At 37.5% G+C, this 18,182-nt stretch overlaps 1 protein-coding gene across 2 annotated transcripts; it reads right to left on the reverse strand.

The window, feature by feature from the left end:
* Window positions 1-4,326: 4,326 nt before the first annotated feature.
* Window positions 4,327-14,318, reverse strand: LOC135202246 (putative inorganic phosphate cotransporter). Of its 2 annotated transcripts, XM_064231518.1 has the most exons (11): window positions 14,133-14,288; window positions 12,226-12,333; window positions 11,719-11,915; window positions 11,300-11,536; window positions 10,538-10,625; window positions 9,216-9,442; window positions 8,807-8,956; window positions 7,412-7,544; window positions 6,081-6,322; window positions 5,509-5,641; window positions 4,327-5,002 (listed from the first exon to the last, which is right to left on the reverse strand). In XM_064231518.1, the coding sequence occupies exons 1-11, from the start codon at window positions 14,176-14,178 to the stop codon at window positions 4,986-4,988; spliced, it is 1,578 nt and encodes a 525-aa protein (XP_064087588.1). In that variant the 5' UTR covers window positions 14,179-14,288; the 3' UTR covers window positions 4,327-4,985. The 2 variants fall into 2 exon arrangements, with proteins under 2 accessions (XP_064087588.1, XP_064087589.1); XM_064231519.1 differs by lacking the exons at window positions 4,327-5,002; window positions 5,509-5,641; window positions 6,081-6,322 and having other exon boundaries at window positions 7,411-7,544; window positions 8,785-8,956; window positions 9,110-9,442; window positions 14,133-14,318.
* Between the last annotated feature and the right edge of the window lie 3,864 nt (window positions 14,319-18,182).

The raw sequence follows: 18,182 nt of genomic DNA on the forward strand, positions 1-18,182 counted from the left end.
TCTATTATTCTATTTAATTTTCTATTATTTTAGTTTTGCTTTTTTGTTTTATTATTTTTATTTTTTATTATGTCTTTATTATCATTATTATTATTACTATCATTTTTTATATTATTGTATTATTTTTTCTTTATATTTATTTTTATTTCTATTATATTTATATTATTTTTATTCTATATTCATTTTATGTTATTATTATTATTATTATTATTATTATTATTATTATTATCATTATTATTATTGTTATTTTTATATATTTATTTTTTCATTATTTATATTTTATTATATTAATTTTTATTCTCTATTATTTTAGTCTTACTTTTTTGTTTTATTATTTTTATTTTTATTATGTTTTATTATTATAATGTTATTTCTGCTTCAGTTATTATTGTTACTATTATCATTACTATTATTATCATGTGAGGGCACAACGCCGCACTCGATTAGAAAGGATGCTCTCATTATCCTGTTCAAGTACCTTTTAAGGATTTTCGTTTTATCTTATCGCTGACCTCATCATAACCACAGATTATGTTTGTGAATTCGTTCACGTAATAAAAAGCTTCGATAATGCTCTGATTGATAACGTATAAGTGTTATTTCATAATATTTTTTCCATTTTAATATTAATATTATGATTATCAACAGATTTAGGAATTGCCAGTTTTATTGCCACCTATATATATATATATATATATATATATATATATATATATATTACGTATATATATATATATAATATATATATATAAAGGTTTTTGCCACGAAGGAAAAAATGAGAAGCGAGATAGCCAAGCACTTTCGGTCTAGTGCGACCCTTTACCCAGGCACAACTGAGTAAAGTGCTTGGCTATCTCGCTTTTCATTTTTTCCTTCGTGGCAAAAGCCTTTATTTATACATAGCATCACGTTTTATATACTTCGTGATCAAGTTATTCATATATATATATATATATATATATATATATATATATATATATATATATATATATATAGACTTCAGGAGGGTCCATGATACACATGTTGTTAAAAAGGCCAAGTTTATTAACAGAAAAAACGTTTCGCACTACTCAGTGCATCATCAGTCTGTGAAAAGTAAAAGACACAATAAAATACATTATTAGCATAAAAGGAATTCACAATGCAATTAAAATTTACAAGTTAAAAATAAAAGTAAAAGCATAAAAAGCACACAAAACAAAACAAAAAAGACATTACCAAAACACCAACCGTCCTCAAGCAGGAGAGAAGAGGGAATGACATACAATGGCGTCCAAGGCCAGACGACAACTATGCCAGATACAAAGTTGCTGAGGAAGTATTACTATTGAGAGAGGGAACCAGTCTTTTAATATATAATGATTCTAAAGTTGTTAAGTGGTCTGGGTCCCTTACATAACCAATTATTGAGAAGTGTTGTTTCAGGACTTCGGTTTTACATAATGCGGCATGATTTCTAATATTAGAAAATTCTGGCTGCTTGATTCTTTGGCCAGAGCGAAAGCTAAAACCCAAATGGCTGCAATATCTGACCTGCAGTAACCTCCGCGTCGATCCAACGTAAGAGCCCGGACATCCAGGGCATGTGAATTTATAAACCACATTGGATCGCATGAAGGGCTGCAGGCGATCTTTGAAATTAAAAAATTATCCTATTGTACATGGGTTGTTGGAAATAAGTTTGACGTTAAGACAGGGGATTTCCTGTTCAATTATTCGTGTGAGATTTAAGGAAAATTTAGTCAGACATATACGGGATTTAGGCATAGAATAATTCTTTAGGAACATCAAAGTTGACAGTTGGAGGTTGTAAAAATTGTGTTAATAACTTATTGGTGATTTTATAAATTATATCTTGTGGATAGGAGTTTATCTTGAAAAAGTTGAATAAAAAGACTATTTCTTTGTGAAATATTTGCCAAGTTGAAGAATATTTTAGAGCTCTATGGACCAAGGTGTAGATGGTATTAAGTTTGCAAGAATATTGACAACAGCTATAGTAGTTATTGGCTAAGCCCGTATATGTCCGCTTTCTGTAAACAGAAGTAGTGAAATCGGAATTATGTCTCGCTACATTAATATCTAAAAATGGAAGACTACCTTCGCTCTCTACCTCCATGGTAAATTGAATGTTTGGATGGAGTTGATTAATATATTCTAAAAATAAAGAACATTGCCAAGAGTTCTGGAACAACACAAAAGTGTCATCAACATATCTGCGATAAAAAGACGGTTTAAAATTATGATTACACTGGTTTTAAAATTTCGTTTGAAGGTCAGACATAGAAAAGTTAGCAAAAATGGAGCCCAGAGGCGACCCCATGGCAACTCCATCGACCTGCGAATAGAGTTGCTTATTTAAGATGAACATTGAATCTTGCACTGCAAGTTCAAGTAGTTGTTTAAAGATTGATCGGTTAAAACCATGAAAAACTGTATCTTCGCTAATAAAAACCTTATCTAGAATAATATTGATTGTTTCATTAAGTAGGACATTTGTGAAAAGAGACTCTACATCAAAACTTACCATGTAATAGTTTCCATCTTGGTTGGTAATTTGCTGTTGGAATTCGTACCCATTTTTAAAAGAAAATTCATTGCTACTATATTCAGAAAGTAAACCGGCTAAAAATTTGGAGATAGAGAACGAAGGACTATTATAGGCAGCCATAATGGGTCTAAGAGGTATATTAGGCTTGTGAATTTTGGGTTGGCCATACAAAATACCGAAAGAAGAGCCAGTCACAAATAGTTGTTGATGTGTAGTGCCATTGATAATATTTTCACTTTTGATTTTCCTTAACATTCTATTGATTTTATCTTCCCTTTTGTATATGTCGAGAAAAGTGGGTTCAACATGAGCTTTAAATTTGGTGGTATCAGACAAAATATTTTCCATTTTTTCCACATAATCGTTCTTAATCATAATCACAACACCTTTGCCTTTATCGGGCTTACAAATTACAATGTCCTCGCGATTTTTCAGGTGTAAGAGTATTCTCAGATCAGTTTGTCTAAAATAAAAGGAGTCCAGTTAGTTTTAAAATTACATAAGTATTTTGTGAACAAATTTGAGATTTTCTGTGTCCTGGCGTTTTTTCAGGTTTAAGAGTATACTCAGATCAGTTTGTCTAAAAAAAGGAGTCCAGTTAGTTTTAAAATTACCATAAGTTTTGTGAATTAAATTTGAGATTTTCTGTTGTCTGCCATCTTTTAGACCCAACTATGCCAGATTCTTTTTACCATTTGAGGTCATGTTCCAAAGACTTATGAAACTTTATGTTAATAAAAATATTGGTAATCTCCAACAAAAAATCTCAAATTTAGTTCACAAAACTTATGGTAATTTAAAAACTAACTGGACTCCTTTTTTTTTTCTTTTTGGTTGTGTTCAGAAATCAAGTGGGGATGTAGAAGCTGTTTGCCACTGCTAGTGAAGTTATGAAAAGACGAGAAAATATAATAATCATGATTTTTAAGTCACATCGAAGGGTAATTTCTCTATTTTTATTATTCACATTCAACAGAATTTCTACGGGAAACATCATCAGCTCAATTTCTACGGGAAACATCATCAGCTCAATTTCTACAGGAAACATCATCAACTCCTCCTACTGTCACCACCAAAGCCACATTCAGTCTTTTCAGAGCTTGTTTGAAATATATTATGTATTCATTATATTCTTGGCTCGCTGTTCAGCGTCACAGATGAAGTATTATTGTATTGATAAAGGCAAAATCAACTCGGGAGAGTGAGGCAACCGAGAGTGGTGCTAGGCCTTTCGACTTTCTGTCCTTTACTACCCAGTCTGTCCTTCGTGGCATTTGCCTCTATTTTAGTGGTTCAGTTAAACATTATTGCATTGATTTCTGTTGCTTGTTTGTTTGTTTGTATGGTGCTTTTACGTTGCATGGAACCAGTGGTTATTCAGCAACGGGACCAATGGCTTTACGTGACTTCCGAACCACGTCGAGATTGAACTTCTATCACCAGAAATACACATCTCTCACTCCTCAGTGGAATGGCCGAGAATCGAACCCGCGACCACCAAGGTGGGACGCTAATACCATACCAACCACGCCGCTGAGGCGCTGATTTCTGTTGCTGTTCTCTTGAGGAAGATACACTATCAGAAAACAATAAGACTGAATGACGTTTATGTTACAGATAGTGATGAATATGTTTTTTAAAAAAAAAGCTTCGTCATATAAATTTCATGTAGGAACTAAACCTATATAAGAAATTTATATCATAACCACAATGGGAATATTCATACAGATACAGATGATTATAGTAACGAGAATGAAGATAAGAATGAGCTGTAATCGTTGTCATATTTTTATTACGATCTATAACAATTAATTTATATTAAACTTTATATTTACAAGCTTTGGCATGGCCCACTTATCAATGCCATAATTTTACGGAATTCTTTTAGCAGATTTTCAAACGCTGGTGATTTTTTTCTGTTAATGCTTAAAGCAAAATTTCATCTCAAAGTCAACAAAAACAACTTGACGTACAAGTGTCATTTTGTACGATCGTTCAGAATAAAATGCACTCAACACGAGTGGAAAAAGAGGAGTCTTAAAATCGCCTGAACGTATTGGAAAGAGAGATCTGAAGGTGTTCCAACATCCCTGAGGAGAGGTTCAAAATCGTTTGAACATATTGGGAAGAGGGATCTGAAGGCGTTCCAAGTCCCTGTGAAGAAAGGTTCGAGATCGTCTGAATATATTGCAAAGGGAGATCTGAAGTTATTCCACGTCCCCATGAAGGGAGGTTCAAAATCGTCTGAACATATTGTGAAGAGGGATCTGAAGTTATTCCAAATCCCTATGAAGAAACTCAAGAAAGGTTCCAAATCGTTCGAACCCACTGAAAACGATTCGGAATCCTCGAAAACCAGGGACTGAGGCCTTGAACCTTCTTCATCTTCGCGCCAGAGGTTCGGTGAAGTTGACACTTCCTAGAGCATTGGCGTTTAGGGTTTGTTTTTTCCTGAAATAAAAAAAGTGCAACATTAGTTGGAGCATGATTTCAAGGTACAGTTTTTTTTATTAGCATCTCACGTGACGGGTGTAAAACATTTAATTTAATAAATATCTGAGTATAATATTAACAATCATGTCAACATATAGTTAACTGAAATCTATTGTTCAGGTTTGTAGACAGTTCTTTGGCCATGAACTCAAATACTTCGGTAATTCTCCGGATTTTTAAAATGATATATTTTGAACAATTGATTATTGATTATACTTAACGACCTATTACGGCAACTCCAAAAATTAAATAGATAAATAAAAAAAAGGACAGTTATTAAAAGCGACACCATTCTAAGGCAGGGATGCATAAGCTTTGCAATTGAAGTAGAGGAAATCCATGCCAACACGCATAGCAAAGTCCTAATTATGCTGTGTAGTACATTCGGGGGAAACCTACAATAAGAAACAATCATCAACAGCTGAAATATGCACCAAGAAAAGACAGACCAAAGGAAACCGCACCTTTTACTCTCTCATCTTTTGGTAAGTTCCAGGGTTGGACTTTGTTGGTTCCGAAGAGCAAGTAAGCCGTGCAGCTGACGAAGTAAGTCACCGCGGCTGTCAGGAACACTGTACGCCACGCATCTATCGTTTGCTGAGAAGGGAAAACAGGACGTAAGAGAAAAAAGAAATTATAGTAATCTAACAAAAAAAATTAACAACTGCCGTAAACATGGAACCTGAAGGCTTCACTATTATCCTCTGGCCAGGCTCTATGGCATCCTTGCCGACAGTGCGTACGATTTCTTGACGGTAGGTTGCTAGGGCGATGGTGAGACCTAAGTTCAGACATGTTGGCCACTTATAATTTACCAGTTAAGAATTAAGAGAAAGATGTACACTGAACTTTTGTAATCATGGAAATGCTTTATATTAATAATAAAAAAAATCTCAAGTAATATCATGCTATGACATTTTAACTCATTAAGATAACCGTGTTATGCCAAAGTTGAACTCTCGAGATAAGCGAAGCTATTATCGTAACGCTGTGATTTATAATCGAAAAAAAAACCAAGATGGCTGCCTTGGCTCACGTTATCCGAAGTGACGAGTCCCGTGATGAGAGGCGCCACTATCCCCGACACGGCCCCTACGGTGTTCGAGATGCCCTTCAGCGCCGCCGTCAAGTTAGGCGCGATGTCCTGCTCGGCTATAGCGCCCCCGACGCTGCCGCAGGCGTTGACGCCCACCGACACACACAAGACGACTACGGCCAGCGTCGAATTGCAGTCGACGAAACACATCGCTACCAGACTGAGGGACGCCACGTACATCCCTTTTACACAGAGACAGACAGACAGACAGACGATAGAAAAAATATTGGAACGTGTGGATTCTGAAATGACGCGAATAATCAGAATTTTCAGTGTCTCAAGAAGCGAAGCATAACAGGATTATTGAGATAGATTCAATACTAGAAACGAAGCATTACAGGATTATTGAGATAGATTCAAAACTAGAAACGAAGCATTACAGGATTATTGAGATAGATTCAAAACTAGAAACGAAGCATTACAGGATTATTGAGATAGATTCGATACCAGAAGCGAAGCATGACAGGATTATTGAGATAGATTCAAAACTAGAAACGAAGCATTACAGGATTATTGAGATAGATTCAAAACTAGAAGAGAAATCATTAGAGGATTACTGAGACAGAATTCAAAACTAGAAAAAAGAAAGCATTACAGGATACTGAGATAGATTCAATACTAAAATCGAAGCATTACAGGATTATTGAGATAGATTCAATACTAGAAGCGAAGCATAACAGTATTATTGAGGTAGATTTAAAACTAGAAGCGAAACATAACAGGATTATTGAGATAGATTCAAAACTAGAAACGAAGCATTACAGGATTATTGAGATAGATTCAATACTAGAAGCGAAGCATAACAGGATTATTGAGATAGATTCAATACTAAAAGCGAAGCATTACAGGATTATTGAGATATGTTTAAAAGTATATGGCGTGTGATTTTTGTCTGCTTATGAAGGGAGTGAGGTTTATCTTCTCGAAGGGATTATTACGAAGCACTTAGAATATAATATATATAGTAATAATAATATATATAATATATATTATATATATCAATACATATATATATATGTTTAATATATAATATATATACATATGTATATAATGTATAACTGAATCACGAAAGTTTGGAACGTGACAAATGCATAAATTAAGGTATATAAGGCACGAATAAAAGTGAAAAACTTGAGTCGAAAGATCTTGCAGCTACTCCAGTGTTTCACTTTCCTTCGTGGCTTATACCTTTATATATATAATATATACCTATATATGCAGAGAGAGAGAGAGAGAGAGAGAGCTTGAAAAATATCACCTCGGTATCTTACCAAGTCCAGTAGACAGTTTCCTCACAGCCGTGACAGACATACTCGTCCTAGCAATTAGCAGGTCCGCCGTCGCACCCCAGCCGAACGACACGAGAGCCGCAGCCAGGTGCGGTAGAGCGGAGGTGAGTCCCGTCTGCGAAGAAATTCTTGTCAGCGCTTCTTTGTATTATCTTGATGTTCCTATGGCAGGGGTTCTCAACAGGGGGTGCCCATAACCCCCTTGGGGGTATGAGAATCACATACTGGGGGTATGGTACTTGATCTCTGGATATTTGTATACCTACACGTTTGATTTGAATGTGTCAATGCATAAATGGGTACATTTTGTAAATATATAACTATATATTTACAAAATGTACCCATTTATTATCAGGTTTCCTTCGGAAGCTCATGATGGTTTAGGCTTATTCTGTGTTGAAGCTTTTGATTTTCTTGTATGTTCTATTCCTTGCTATTCATACCTAAAGTATGTATTCAACTAAGTACTATATTGAGTTACACTGTCAACAAACAGCATTAAGTGAACTTTAGCTAAAAAAAAAAAATCGTTGATAATAAATGTGTTGAAAAGGCTTGAACTCCCATTCAGGAAAGGTCTGAATAAACACTACCCGAGGGAGAGTTCTATAAAGAACAGAACATTTTGGTATTCTAAAGGCCAGTCAGTATCAGGCTGAAGAGGGGAAGGCTGAAATGGTTTGGACATGTTGAGAGGATGGATGGGAATAGAGACCCCAGGAGAGTACTGAGAGCAGGAGAAATAGGAAGAAGACCGCTGTGTAGACCAAGAACGAGGTGGATAGACATAATTGTCAGGGATCTTGAGGATGAAATCCATAACCTAGAGGAAGCAACGGAAATGGCTCGGGATAGAGACAGATGGAGATGAACTGTATCAGCCTTATGCCACTGGCCAGTGGCAGGAAGATAAAGTAAAGTAAAGTAACCCTGCTTTGGTTTTACCTTTGCACTGGGAATCTCCTTTACCAAAACGCCGAGGGCTCAATTTTAGATCTTTTTATTTTGTATTTTCCTTTGCTCCTTAGTATACAAGCAAGAGGGCTGTCGTTACAATAGAGCTATTACGTATTTTGGCGAGAGTGGACGCTTTTGACAACTAGAACTGATAATGCTATTTAGCACCTGATATAGGTTACTCATTTGCAGCATATACTCACCTGGTCCAGCTGCTTACTTCAGTAAACGAGAGAAGCCCAACGGTACTTCATTTCGCTCACAGAAAATAAAAAAGAAGAAGAAGAAGAAGAACAAGAACAAGAACAAGAACAAGAAGAGGAAAAAGACAGTGACAGGCAAAGTTATAAAGTAACTGGAACCTTTTAAGGGATCTCAAGTGTAATAGTTATGCTAACCATCGGATCATAATTCTCTTACGTCTGCCGACCCGAAGTGTTGTATATTTTTCAGGTAAGTGGGGACCTCTGTCAGGAAAGTGTAGAATCCGAAGCTGTCTCCCCAGGCGATAATTATCAGAGTCCAATAAGGGACGGAGGTGAGGACGTCGCGCCATGGGATTTTCATTCTCTGGAGAAAAAAAAAAACAGAAAAGTAAATATCCTATTTTAAAATTCCTGTATTTTTAACTCAACGCGAAACACCTTTTTCAGACATTTTTTTTGCTCTTCCACTAACCTTACCTATCCTACCCAACAAAAACAAAGTAGTTTGTAGGCTTACTCCCAGAGTAAGCGACAAGTCTGAAATATCTAATGACAAGACCTTCCAGCGTCAGGAGGTGAGACCAGAAATAACCGACTGTCAAGATTTGTCCTTCCGTTTTTACCACGGTAGTCCTGACAGTAGACCCCTGCGCCTCGATGTAGTTGAGTTCCTCTCGAGAGATCTTAGGATGCTTCTGGGGCGAGTCCCGCATGAAGATGAGCCATGGAATGCACCACAGGATCCCGAGGACGCCGAAGACGTAGAAGATGGACGGCCAGCCCCCGAGGAAGTCCGATTCGTTCATCAAGCCTCCGAGAGATAGAGTCAGGATCGTGCCTATGTTGACTCCTTAGGAGGGAAGGAAGATAGATTACTGCATCATACATTTATCTATTTATAAACTTATCTATCTATATATCTATCAATTTATTTATTTATAGATTTATTTCTTTATTTATAGCTCTGTTTGCCGTTAGGTTACTATAATAGCTTCACATCACCCGTGCATCTGATGTCTAGGCCAGTCCCTTACGAGGCTCCTGATTGGCTCTTGATAAGCCAATCACAGGGCTGGACACTCTCAGTCTCTCCCGAGAGTTCACATAGGCAGGATGTACGTTCCACCTCTCCTGGGGGATACTTTTTAAAGACATATCCATCAGGAGAGGTGGAACATGCATCCTACCTATGTGAACTCTCGAGAGAGACTGAGAGTTTTCAGCCCTGTAATTGGCTTATCAACAGCCAATCAGGCACATCGTAAGGGACTGGCATAGACATCAGATGCACGGTTGATGTGAATCTTCTATAGCTTGCCTCAGGTTTCCTTCGGAAGCTCATGATGGTTTAGGCTTATTCTGTGTTGAAGCTTGCACCTTCTGGATAATAATAATAATAATATCAATATTAATAATATTAATATTAATAATAATAATGTGTAGAACTCTCAATGCCAAGAGCGAGAGTAACTTTGTATAACGTCCACAGTAACATATCAGTGATAGAAAACCACTAAACTGAAGTGAAAAATTGGGTTTGTTTACATTTTTTTTTATTCTTGCGTAAACCACCTTAGTGTAGAATTATTACCCTTCAAACACCCCCCCCCCCCACCACGGACGATTTCTAAGCGCCTGATTCAACAAGGCAAGATAAACAGTAGGATAACTTAAAAAAAAATAATAATAATAAAACGACACACACACACGTCCCTTTTCAACTAAAGACTCACTGGCAACTCTTCCCAGCGGGCGGCCAAGTATCCTGACATTAAAGGGTTAACTGTGGTTTGAGATTAAGCTGGCCTTATGCCAGCACGGGCTCTTGCTCATAGAGCAGCCCGTAGAGGGTTAATCGTGAAATCAGTCACATTACGGGCTGCTCCAGGAGCAAGAGCTCCCGTGTCAGCACAAGGCTGGCTTAACCTTCAACAACCAGTCTTACCTGGGAAGAGCACTGACCCAAAGCGAGCTCTGTCCTGCGGCGGGTTCCAGGTCGCTAGCAAGTTGTGTATGCATGGAAACACAGGGCCCTGGAACCATGAAAGTGAATCAGTTGAGGTAGAAGACCCACCCTCTTTTGCCTTTGCTTTTGGCTGAGTTGTTAATCACCAGTAAGGAAGAAGAGAGGCTTGCAATCTGCCTCGAATAGCAAAGAAGTGTGTCCAGGTAAGAACAGAGATATAAAGCTTCGAGCCACGAAATGATTTTCAGCAAAAGTAATTTCATTCTTTCGTTGCAAGCACATTATGCTAGTGGTTCTTAACCTTTTTTTTTCAGTGCCCGCACCCCTTGATATCTCAGAAAATTGTCTCGTACCCCCATCCAATATAAATACATCACAAACGTATGATAAACACAGTAAATACACAATATCATTGCACTGTCTGTCGTGTCTCGTACCCCCAGGTCTAAGGTATCGTAGTTACCCCAGGTTAAGAACCGCTGTATTCGGTTAAGAATAGTTATTATAACAGGAATGAGCAGTAATATTCAACAAGAAACACTATTCTTCTTTGGCCTCGTGCACACATAGTCATCAGTTAAGAATCACGAAGGGAATCCAATAATTTGCTTGTTATGACGTCATAGCCGAGACGTCCCCTAGCTAGGCCTAGTTACAAGACGACGTCATAGCCGAAACGCCCTCTAGGCCTAGTTATTATAGGCGAGGCAGATGGGAAATGACAGAGAAGAAGTCCCCTACCTGAGCCAGACCTGAAAGGACTCTTGCCCCGATAAAGAGCCCGATGGAAGTCCTGGCGCAGATGGGAGATACGATGCTGGCGAGGGAAGATACGAAGACGCTGAATGCCAGCACGATGCGCGAGCCGTAGCGTTCGACGGCCAGACCGCCAAAGAAGTTGGAGACGGCGTAGCCGTAGAAGAAACAGCCCAGAAGGATGCCCTGGATCGCCGGATCCCAGTCGAATTCGCCTTTGATCTGTTGGTGAGGACGAAATTTGTTCTCTCCTGGCAACAGTCATCTTTTCACGGTTGGCATGTTTACATATGGCGGCAGTGAAATTACCCATCGTTTTTGTTTGGTCCAGTAGTTAAAAGAGATATTAAATTACCGTTAAGTTAATGACTAAAATATCATATCAGTTACTCTCTCCAACTCACCGTAGCGTCTCCAGACGTGGCGTTCCAGTCCGGAGGGAAGGGACAGATCTCGGAGTCGTTTCCTGCAGGAGAGGAGGAATTGACGGCGACCATCGCCACGATTGCGATGCTCAAGTTGATTCGGTTTAGGTACGTGACGCACAGACCTGTGAAGCCCAGGACCACCAGAGTGTGTCTGCAGCCCCAGCCTTTAGGCTCTGTAAAAAAAAAATGTTTTTAAACACACACACACACACAGACATATATGTACTTATAAATATGTATCTGTGTGATTATATGTAGCTACTTTACAATAACAAGTCATGTTAACAGTACATATTTGAATAACACCGCGTGAACAGCCGAACACAATACTGAATTACAGATGAATGCAGGTAGTACTCATCAATTTCTTTATAATATTAAAATGGCGAGATACCAAAGTTATTGACTGATACAACAGTTAACTTGCTGAATTCTGAAGATGAGAAATACCACAAAAAAAAGCCAACGCAAACATGGACCTACGGGGAATCGACAGAAAGTCTCCTTGTATCATAACCTCGGCTGGAATCGAGGAGACTCGACTCCTATCCTTGCTGCTGGTAACGTCATCCTCGTCGTCGAACTGGGCTCCTTTTCAGAATGGAAAGAAGACTTATGATAACTACAATACTAATGTAAAAGTCGAAATGTAAACATTCAGAAGGTTTCGTCGTCGCTTTTTTTTGAGGTGCCGTTACAAAGTCAAAGGCCTCACCATTTAAACCTAAACCTGAGGGCTTCTTTTATTTACAGATCTGCTGGGGGAGGGAATTGAAAATTGGACAGAATTTATAAAAGGATTACGGCATTACAGAGATAAAAAGAAAAAAACTTAAACACAAAGAAAGGAGGAATAAAACGAGCAACGGAGCCGTTTCAGAGGCAAATCCCGCCTACTACTACATCTACTGTTTACATTCCAAGTGAGAGTGGCATACAAAAGATGCAGTCACTCTCTCTCTCTCTAGAGTCTATAATATTATTATAGCAGAATAAAAGACCGTTCTCGTGTATTTTCGAAATATATTTATATAAAAACCTGCAGCTCTATTGACGTTTTTCTGTAACCATAATATCTTAACCATTTTATTTAAGTTAAACAGATGCCAATAATATTTTATTCGTTTTGCAAATACTACTGTGTTCTACAAGAACAAAGTTATACTTTATATATATACTATATATATATATATATATATATATATATATATATATATATATATATATATATATATAATATCTTTTCATTACAGTGATATAAACGACCAAAATAGTTATTACAACAGTGGCAATCCATAATTTCGTCCCAAATACCGTGCCAAGTGATCCACTTGCAATGTGTTGATCACAGATTGTCGATAACATATCAGTCAGCTTTGTCATGGTAATCGTATACGTCATCCCGTGACTGTCTTCTCTCTCTCTCTCTCTCTCTCTCTCTCTCTCTCTCTCTCTCTCTCTCTCTCTCTTTCATCTATACCGTCCATGGCATTCCCTTCTGTGGAACCTTGTTTTGTATTTCATTTTTTTTTCAGCTTTTTTTCCAAAATATATTTTGGCATATTTCGATCCAAAAACCATAATAATTAAGACCCGAATAGTACTACAGACTAGAGAAGGTGGTATCTGCAATGTTTTTGTTTGTTGCCTGACTTATTCAATAGCATATACTTTCAGGGAAATTTTACTTGTTCTGTGAGGTACCCTACACCTCTCTCTCTCTCTCTCTCTCTCTCTCTCTCTCTCTCTCTCTCTCTCTCTCTCTCTTCTTAACGAAGGAGGTATAAAAAGTCCACATCAACTTTTAAAAACATGCAGTTGCTCGCTCGCGTTTTATATAATCAATTCAGACTTTTTTTTCCCAAAATACCACAGACCATGGCTTTAAATTATACACGTCATACAGTAGACCAAGTTTTCACTCCTACTACCTCAATGATGATGATGATGATGATTATTATTATTATTATCCTGTTAAAAGAATGGCAGAATTAAGCGACGTGGATTTTATATATTGTTTTTTCTATTTTCCTTCCTTACAATTCGCTTCTCAGGCTCAGCGATGTTTCTGAGTAACTGACCAATATTCATATTGGGAATTTATGATTTTTGAAAATTCCCAATATGAATATTGGTCAGTTACTCAGAAACATCGCTGAGCCTGAGAAGCGAATTGTAAGGAAAATAGAAAAAAACAATATATAAAATCAAACTCGCTTAATTCTGCCATTCTTTTTTAACAGTATTTGCCTAAAAGAGGGTCTTCTACCAAAAATACACATTATTATTATTATTATATTTGAGCATTAATGACGAAGGCGCGCACGCAATTTACACTTTTGCGAGTTGTCTACCTTGAGCGCCATCAGCACTTTCCAACTGTAACTAACCTTCATTCCAGTGGCCCTCGAGAGACCCGGAGTTCTCCATTTTCATAGGCAACCGCTCTGTAACTGCTCTGCAACTTGCTCTGCTCCTGCTGATACCGAGATCTCACCCGGGTGACAGTGATACTCGTCCGTCACGCATCTAGAACCTGCGCACACTTCAAATCCAAGTGACGACAAAGCATTATTAACCTTTAAGCCGGACTCCATTACACCGTGATATGTGCGGAGGCAATCTAGTACTATATCTTGATTTCGGGTGGAACAAAAATATCTTATCTGTCGTGTTCTAATTTCTTGAGATAGTTCGAGCGAGACGAACGTTACCTGAATTACTTTCGCTTTTGTTTTTTATAATAATACAGTTGAATCTGGCCTGGGAATTAACCGATGCGAGCATAATGGATTTTTGCAGATACAAAGCTAAAGAGAGAGAGAGAGAGAGAGAGAGAGAGAGAGAGAGAGAATGTGGTTTGGAATAAACATTGTTTTATCTTACCTCTTATGTTGTTCACGAAACACATTCCAATGTGAGTATGATCTGTAGTGCCATAGCCAAGTGGAAACTTTATCTTGATGACAATTGACAATGCTAAGGTATGGAGGACGTTGCTTATCTCAAAACTTCTTTTGCAAAAATTAGATATTGAATTAATAGATAATACCATGAAAAAAATTGTTGCGTGATTAAGCAGAACATGATGACCATCTGGCTATATAAATCACAGATTTAGACTAAACACAAAAATTTCACCCCTGCACTGTCAAGAATTCTTAGTGCCAAAATGCTGTCAGAATAGCACTAGAATGGTTAAAGTGGTGTTAAATGTAGGACTGAAACAGTAGTAAAACATAAAATGGCAACGTCTTTTAGAGCAGTGGATACTTAAACACACACACACACACACAAAATAAAATAAAATAAAACCTAAATGCGCAGTAGTCGGAAAATATATTAGATATCAGTTTCAAGAGTTATCATTGTCGAGTTCTGGAGCATCGGTTGTAAACAAAGACTTCCATATCTGCAGTTTAATATCCTCTACATAAACACTACTGATATGATCTTAGTCAGTTAAAGATACTTTAAAGTTAAACTTTTCTCTCGTAGATGAATCGGGTCACTCCGAGAGAAGAATTTCCTTCTGTGGGAAAAACAAATGACTGCGGCGATGCCGATGGGGATTGTTTATATGGGGTCACACATTCACGTATCACGACGGCGTATGCCCACGTATGTGGATCGTGGGCATCTTCGGGGTGAAATGACCTTGAACAGCTGGTAAACAGGACACCGGCTGACGGACGTAAAGTCAGCGCCGTACAGAGCACCGTACATTGCGCGCAAATGTACTAGCAACGTAGTGGGACCGTAGGGTACAAAAGGGGCGGCCTGTAAACAGAGCTTGCAGTTCCTCTTGTGAATTCAATGCAGCAAGAAGTATTCGCGCCTGTTCTGAATCATCGTGGAATAAACAAAACAGCAGCCTTAGGAACTTAGATAACAACTGTTGAAGTGAGATTCATTCGCAGCCACACAAAATTAATAAAATAAAAATGCATTACAAGAGCCCCAGACTAACCCTAGAGCACCTAATGTGCTCATTTACACTTTAATTAAAATATGAAGCTATTTCAACTAAAAAACTACGCCATGAAAAGGGTATGAACTGAAAAATAAAAAATAACAGGAAAACAGAGAGAGAGAGAGAGAGAGAGAGAGAGAGAGAGAGAGAGAGAGAGAGAGAGAGAATTCAATGAGTACCATATATAAAATAACCAGAATTATAAAGATACTTAGAAAATACTTAACATATAAAATATAAATATATACTAAAAAAGACACTTAACATTTAAAATATGAATATATACACTATAAGTTCTCGATGAAGCTCGAGGACGGAAGAGAGAGAGAGAGAGAGAGAGAGATGTAAACGAACCAAGTATTAGAGTTCCTTTTTTTCTCAATGTAGTTTTGTAGTTTGTGTTGAAAAATTTTGCTTTTGTCTTATGTGTAAATAATTTTGCTTTTGTCTTATGTGTATATTTTGGTCATATATTATTCTGTCGTGAGTTTGTTTTTTCATATCGTATGTCTACTCTAGACTCAGATGTTCGTTTGCTACTTTCAAAGTGAATACAAAAAAAAATCTTTATTTAAAATGATTGATTGTATTGAGATAGTTTTGTATGTCTTATGCTGACCTGAAGGCGCCGACCTGATCTTTTTTGTACTGCGCTAAAACGTTACCACGTCGTACAGGGTTGTAAACGTGCGAGTCGGTTTCCCCGTAGACTACCGCGCAATGAGGAGGCCCACGTGCCTCGCGGGGGGAAGAAAACCGCGGCGGCAAACAAAGCTGATGACCCCAGCGCCTACCCCGCTGCAGTCACCGTGGGTCCCACGTGCAACGCCTAGAGCTCCGTCAGGTGACATTTGGCGCGACCATACACCCACGAATTGTTTTGAACATTTCATAACTGGAGTGGGCTACGGCGCTCCAGTGGGTGGAGCTCAGCGCTCAAACGACCCGTCACCGTTTGTTTTACGTATGTTTTACGGAACATTTACGATTTACTGGCGTAAGCTGTTGCCGACTACCAATTTCCGTTCATGCGTGGGCGTGCGTGTGTTGATACGCGAATGTGTGACCTTAGCTTTACACTGAGCTCTTCACGTCATTAGCAGGGACGTCTATTCATTAATAAAAGAAGAATCCGATGTTGTCACTTATAATTAAGGTATTTCAACTTGTATTTTCAATGCACTTTGATAAAAAATTAAATCATAATCATATAAACGAAACATGACTCTGTGTGATTAAAAGAAGAAGAAGATGAAAACACAAACACGCACACATACACACAGAAACGGCAGTTTGCAGATTGCAGCCTATTTTTATCGAAATTGTTACGCCCAAGGTCTAGGACTCTAGAGACTAGACCTTGGTTACAGCATTCCTGACTATGATGTAAGTATCCACGTAAGAACAGGCTCTAAACATATTTCTGTTGTTGTGTGAATCTGATAAGAAAAGAAAACTAAATGCTGATAACCATATTAACCCCTCTTATAATGGCCGGCCGCATGGTAAATTTAATTTGTACGGTGTAGGAAAGTTAATCATGTGCTAAATAAATCGAGAAATGAGCTTCTTTGTCTCTGAAAATATTGCTAAGGCTTATGCCCAACTTTTGAAAAGAATTCTGAAAATAATTGTGACCTGGTAATCAGGGAAATAAATAAGATAAATAGATATTTTTACTATCGTTACTCGAGGAAGACCAAAAGATTTTATATATTCTGAATGTCTAGGGTTTATGCAAAGTCATTTATAGTTTTTCTCGTGCAAATCTGATGAATTCGAAAATCATGGAAGTCTTCTGTAAAATGTTTATCTTTTTTAGATTACGAAAAGTAGAGACTTGCTGTGGAATAGATAGTAGACTGAAAAGCTTCTCGAAGAACGTGTAGCAAGTTAGTATTTGCACAATACACACAGGGGAGAGGGAATATCTAAGGGGTGAATATAAATTGTGATACTGCAATGAAAGACAAGCAGTGAGCGATGGGATAAATAACAGCTTTACTGAGATCCCAGTCCCTACTTAATTAAGTCACTTGTAACAAAAAATGAGAACAGTTCCTTAGTCCCTACTTAAGTCGCTTGTTTAATAAGAAAAAATTATGCGCCGTTTGATAGAAATCATTGCATCAATAAATTTCCATAAGTACAGTTTGAAAAAAGTTTTAGCATCCATACATATGCTTTTGAAGTTAGTGCATGCAAATGGAAAGAGACCTAGTACATTTGTGCGTGCGTTTTTCAGCTTCCGTATTTAAGCAGTCAACACAATCTCCCGGCAAGTTGCGTTTCGTTTAACAATATTTACAATTTTAGATTGTAAGCTAAAATATTAAGTAATTCATATTGTATATAGTTGCATTGAACAATTTTAAAATATATTATAAGCATTTTTAACAATAATTTATGTCAGGTATATTGAATGGCGAACTGTGAGCAATTATTATGCAATTAATGTTATACAGAA

Source organism: Macrobrachium nipponense, chromosome 30 (genome assembly GCF_015104395.2).
Source record: "Macrobrachium nipponense isolate FS-2020 chromosome 30, ASM1510439v2, whole genome shotgun sequence".
Classification (NCBI taxonomy): Eukaryota; Metazoa; Arthropoda; class Malacostraca; order Decapoda; family Palaemonidae; genus Macrobrachium; species Macrobrachium nipponense.

Excerpts from the sequence above, each read along its gene's own strand:
- LOC135202246 (XM_064231518.1), bottom strand. The coding sequence starts at position 14,178 with ATGAAAATGGAGAACTCCGGGTCTCTCGAGGGCCACTGGAATGAAG. Across the intron at positions 11,537-11,718 it reads CCACGTCTGGAGACGCTACG|ATCAAAGGCGAATTCGACTG; the intron begins GTGAGTTGGAGA and ends CCTCACCAACAG. Across the intron at positions 8,957-9,215 it reads CTACTGTCAGGACTACCGTG|AGAATGAAAATCCCATGGCG; the intron begins GTAAAAACGGAA and ends TTTTTTCTCCAG.